The sequence below is a fragment of the Echinops telfairi genome, unplaced genomic scaffold, assembly GCF_000313985.2.
Source record: "Echinops telfairi isolate 266 unplaced genomic scaffold, ASM31398v2 ScPeMD7_1713;HRSCAF=2227, whole genome shotgun sequence".
Lineage (NCBI taxonomy): Eukaryota > Metazoa > Chordata > Mammalia > Afrosoricida > Tenrecidae > Echinops > Echinops telfairi.
The window spans coordinates 3,807,496-3,813,384 of NW_022105611.1; the positions used below are offsets into that span (position 1 = coordinate 3,807,496).

Consider the following 5,889-nt stretch of genomic DNA (forward strand, 5'->3'; position numbering starts at 1 on the left):
CAGTGTGTCAAGCACATTTGCATATAGCACCATTATCATTTTCAAAGTATTCTCTTCCCACGAGTCCCTGATTTCCACTCCCCATTTCTTCCCCCTCCCTCCCCCACTCACCCTCCCTCATGAATCCTTGATAAGTTATAGATTATTTTTTCCATATCTTTCAATGTCTTCTGTCGCCCCTCACCCACTTTTCCATTATTTGTCCCTCTGGGAGGTGATTCTAGGTTGATCCTTGTGAATGGTTCTCCCCTTATCTCTCCACCCTCTCCTAATCCTGGTATCTCTACTCTCCTTGTTGGCCCTGAGGGGTTTATCCTGGATTCCCTGTATTGCTGGCTCTTATCTGTAGCAGTGTGCATATTCTGGTCTAATTCGATTTGTAAGGTAGAATTGAGGTCACAATAGTGGGGGAAGGAAGCACCAAGGAACTAGAGGAAAGTTGTGTGGTTCATCAGTGCTATACTGTACCTTGACTGTGACCCCTCTGTGAGGGCATGTCCAATTGTCTACAAATGGGCATTGGGTCTCCACTCCATGGCCCCCCTCATTCACCTTGGGTGTGGTTTTATTCAGGGTCTTAGATGCCTGATACCTGATCCCATCGACACCTTGCGATCACACAGGCTGGTGTGCTTCTTCCTTGTAGGCTTTGTAAATGCTTCTGAGCTAGATGGCCATTTGTTTTTCTCCAAGCCTTTAAGACGCTGTACATGGCTGGGGTTTTTTAATGACAAGAGTTTAAAAATTTGTTGTAGCCATTTTTCCCCGGCAGACTTATGTATTTAGTAGAACTGACATTAGCCAAAGTATGGGTATAATTGACTCTTCCATTTCATGGTGATTTCGCAAGAAAATGTGAGTTGTGCTGGGTTACTTGGCAGACATTTTTTTTAATCAAATGTACCATGTATAGTTTGATAGGGTTTAGCAAATGTATACACCTATGTAATCAATTCCAGATCATGAGAAGGAATGATTTCATCATTCCACAAGATGCCTCTTTCCTCTGCATTCCATCCATTCTTCCCCACGTAGTCCAGGCACTCAGTGACCTTACTTCTAAGACCTAGGTTACTTTTGCCTCTTTTAGAATTTCAAATAAAGCCAACCATAAATTCTGTGCCTTTCTGATCTGGTTACTTTTTACTCAAAAGTGTTTGCCAATATTATCAGTGTGTTCACAGTTTCTGTTGCTGAGTGTAGTCCCTTATAAATATACCACAATCTGTTGATAGGCATTTAGGTTATTTCCTCTTGAGTGGTTACTAATGTGTGTAAAAGTCTTTTGTCGCTGTGCTTTCATTTGGGTCATAAAATAGATGAATTTTTACCGTATATACTCAACTATATAAGCCAAATTTTTCAGCACATTTTTAATGCTGTTTTTATGGTAAAATTAGGTGCCTTGACAGATATTTGGGTTGGCTTATACTCAAGTCTATACAGTAACTTTTTTTGAAAGTGTAAAACTATGTCCCCAAGTGGTTGTGCTATTTTACCTTCTCAAAAGCAGTATCTGAGAACTCAAGTTCCTCACCATATTTTATTTTAGTATTTTCATTTCTTTCTACCACGTCTGGAATATTTTGGTGTTATGTTAGACTAACAGTTGGTGATTTATTCATCCATTTTTTAAAGAGCCAAAAATCTCTTTGCAGATAAACAGTAAGAAGTCTGAGATCAAACGATGACATAAAAAGGAAAATTTTCAAACACTGGCTTTATGAGTTATCCAAAAAAGATGAATTTTGTCATCAAATTTTCAAGAGCACTTTCAATGTTGTAAAGTGCCACTTGTTGGAGACCTTGCTACAGCACTTCCGTTAGCGTCCCTGCTGCAGCTTGAACTACAAAGGCTGCAATAGATATTTGTTTCCTTACTTCTTTCCATGCAGAATGAGGGTCTGCTTTATTTTCAATATCAAACATAGCATCATAGATCCCAGGAAATGATTCTCCAGCATATTTGTTGTGGCTACTTGGAGCAGAGATGATGTGCCTAGTTAAAAAAACAAACCCAGATACTAATATTATTTTACAATCTTTATATTTAGTCATTTCTTTTGTTAAAATACATCTAACTACAAAATGTGTCTTCTAAAATTCACTTTTGTTATTCCAATATGAACACGTGTCATTGATGTGAGACATCTAATTTTAAGCAAAGAAAGTAGAGAACTATGCAACTGCTGAGTCATACCTCATAAACCGTATGCCTTGTTTCCCTCTCAAACATTTGATAGAAAATACATTTTATTGTTTAAATTGTCCGTTATCATGCATATTCCTAAGCCCATCATCTCCTTCCTCCATCCTCAAAGTCAGTAACAGCTCAACGAGTGAATTCTAATATCACATTGATTTCCTCCATGCCTCCCATTTTAATAATATTGGGTCTGCCTGGACAACTAATGATAATTTCCCATCTCAAAGTCAGCTGATTAGAAATCTGAATTCCATCTGACAACTTAATCCCTTCTTTGCTGTGTAATCTAATATGCTAATAGGTCCCTGGGATTAAGACAAGAATATTTGGGGAGTGGGGGAGCCGTCTGCTAACCACTATCTTTGAAAACAAAAGGGCAAGAGGTATTTTAGAATGTATGTAAAATTCTCAGTGATGAATAAAAGAAAAAGAATGTATTGGCTTTTGTTATCATTTTTTTAAATCATTTTATTGGGGGCTTATAATTCTTATCACAGTCCATACATACCTCCATTGTGTCAAGCATGGTACCAAGAAATGCGTCTGACTCCTTTATTGTACTCTCTCCTATCTCTCTTATTCTCTGACTTTACTATAATCCTTACATAACTGTACAGTTGTGCCTATGCACCCATGATAGTGTTAGGGGCTGTCTCCCCTCACAAATAACAAACTCACTTGCCATCCAGTTGATGCTGACTTATAGTGACCCAGTAGTACAGGGTAGAACTGTCGTGAGTTTCTGTGACAATAACTCTTGAAACAAGTAGAAAGCCCTGAGGTAGTTAGTTTATTGTGCCAATCTGGCTGATAACCACATGTCGGATTAATTGAAGGGCAGAGAGAGAAGTCTTTCTGGTCTCTCGTTTTTTGATCATTGGACCTGTGTGCGGCTGCCTTGCTTGCTCTGTGCCTCAATTTGCAAGCTACACTACCTGTGGGATGTCTAACCCATGGACTGTGTTGCTGTAATTTGAGGTTCCTTCAAGACCTGCTTCGCCACACCATCGGAATTTACATCTCTTGAGCTGGAGACTGTCGGACCCTGTCATCTGGCTGACTGTAGGTGACCTGCCTTGCTGTTGGCTGCCTGTGCCCAGAGAGCCTGAATTGCTCGACAGAGGACTACCCGGTGGCCCTCAAGACTTGAAGGGCTGCCAGTGTCTCACAACTGTCTTACGGGAATGAGTTGCACAGCCATTTGTACTGCTTTATAATTTAATTAACTATTTCTTATGTTATATATCTATGTATCTGTATAAATATATATAAAAGTATTAGCATTCTGGTTTGTTCTCTAGAGAACCCTGTCTACCACAAGCCCTGTCCTCGGAAGGGGAAGCTGGTGGTTTCACACTGCTGACTAGCAGGTCACAGCCTAATTCATAACCACTACACCACCAGGGATTCTCCAAAACTGCCCCCAAGGGTGATATTCTTCCTGGGAGCAGGTCACCAGGTCTCTCTTTCATGGAGCCTCTAGGTGAGTTTAAACCACTAACTGTTAGGTTAGAATTTGAGTACTTAACTGGTTATTGCATAGCCAATGATCTTTGAGGTTCAGTTTTCACATCTGAATTTTAATGTGAATGTTCAAAGGCCATTGAACAATGAACACTAACATCAATGTGAGGGATTTTCTTTTCAATCATTTTATTGAGGGCTCTTAAAGCTCTTTTCACAATCCATACATACATCCATTGTGTCAAGTACATTTGTATGTTTTATTATTTTTATATTAAGTTATAGGTATGTACCTGAATGTACTAAATGGGTATTAAAATTTTATACCAAATGCTTTTATTTTCACAGAACTGAATAGTAGGATTATAGAAGGGCATGCTGAATGGGCACTGTCTCATATTTTATATACTTCAATGCCCTCTGAATTTCATACACTGATAAAAACATATTGCTTATAAGTATATAAATATACACAAAGTCAATAAAATACTCAAAGTCTAGATATATATCAGAATTTTTTGTTCAATTGTGTAAACTACTTAATAGATGACTAATTTTTATTTGTATCTGAAGAAGTAAACACTATCCCTATAGTTCATAATTTTATAAAAGCAGCTGTAATTTACTGAGTTCAATGATATCTGAGCTAAATCTTCTGCATGTCTTAGATCCACAATCCTGTGTAGGAAAAGCAATTAGCATCCTCACTTTACAGCTAAGTTCACACAACTAACTCATAGCAACTAATTTTCCTCACTCACTCCCTCCCTCGTTGCCATGATCTGATTCTGACTCAAATGAACCTTATAGGACAGAAGTGCCCCTGTGAGTTTCCAAGACCTTGGCCGCATCCGAGTTTTAGAGACATAATTTGCCCAAATCAAACTCCTAACATAGCACAACTGAGCACTAACAGTCTATGGTTATACTTATTTAAATGTCAGTACTAATCATTAACACTTTGTAAAAATGGAATCATATTAGGCTGTTCTTTCCCATATTATTTTGATGGCAATCTGCCTTGTAAAGTAGCAATTATCTTTATTCTAATGGGGGAAATCCTGGAAGTAACTTGCTCTAAATTATGTTAAGGGAATTAGAGCATGGGGTTTTTAATTCTAAATGCTATTACTTTTCTAATTTGACTCAGAAATCACAATTTAAATAGTGTTATGGATTGAATAGTGCTCCCCTCCCCTTCAAGATTAAAAAAATGCATTGGGCTCCTAACCTGTACATAACCAGCCCATTTCAGAGGAGGCTGTGTCCTTATGTCATGCATGCGTGACATAAGGTGCACCCTAAAACTCAATGCTCTTTAGTTGATTCTAACTCACAGTGAGCCCATACAGGTTTTCTGAGACTATAAAGTTGATTCTGACACACAGCCACCCTATAGGATAGCGCAGAACTGTCCCCGGGCATTTCCAAGACTGTAAACTGTTATGGGAGTAAAAAGCCTCCGCTTTCGCCTGAAGAGCAGGCTGGTACTGCTGTCCTTATAGTTAGCAGCCTAATGCACAATGCACTATGCTCCCAGGGCTCCTGAACTAAAACCAAAGCTCATTTTCCTCCTGCAGGTCTGCTTCTGGGTTTGAACTGCTGACCTTGTAGCATTCTACCACTTACCCAAAGGCACCACCAGAGAAAAGCAAGCATAAGGAGGGAAGATAGATGCTGTGCCATGGGAAGACTTCCTAGGAGGTGAGGAATGCTAGAAAAGGACAATGATCTTCCCCACCCCCACTTCCTCAGCCAACAAACAGAGAAGGAGCCTTTCCTTGGAGCCAGAGTCCTGAGTCTGAACTTTTCTGAACTGCGGAAAAAATGCAATGTTTTCTTTTAGTGATTGCTTCATAATAGCAGCTTCAGGAAATGAAGACAAGTGGGAGTTGAAAGAATTGGAGACACTCAGAAGTTTGTAGTCCAGCAGATACAGAGACCATGACACAGGTTGGTTGGTTGTTTTTTTCTCATCTGTCTTTAGAGGAAACATAATAACCATCTTCAAAAACCTAAAAATTATGTGGAAACTGATCCAGATCTAGTTGAATGGAGAATAGGATCAAAGAGGTGAAAAGAAATACAGGGAAAGATCTTGCAGATCTTTGTGAAGAAAATTTTACCACCTTTCTGAAAAAAGATGGGGCTTCCTCATGAAGTCCTAAGCTGCCTGTCCTTAGAAGTACTCAGAGTCTGGCCAACAATCTGAAACGCAA

General features: G+C 39.1%; 1 protein-coding gene across 1 annotated transcript in view; it reads right to left on the reverse strand.

Annotated features, from left to right (window-relative positions):
* Positions 1–1,529: 1,529 nt before the first annotated feature.
* Positions 1,530–5,889, reverse strand: part of LOC101660793 (N-acetylated-alpha-linked acidic dipeptidase 2) — a 68,440-nt gene continuing 64,080 nt past the window's right edge. Inside the window, exon 19 of the mRNA XM_004708894.2 lies at positions 1,530–1,999. Within this exon, the coding sequence (XP_004708951.1) occupies positions 1,810–1,999 (190 nt within the window). The 3' untranslated portion in view covers positions 1,530–1,809. The remainder of the gene's footprint in view (positions 2,000–5,889) is intronic.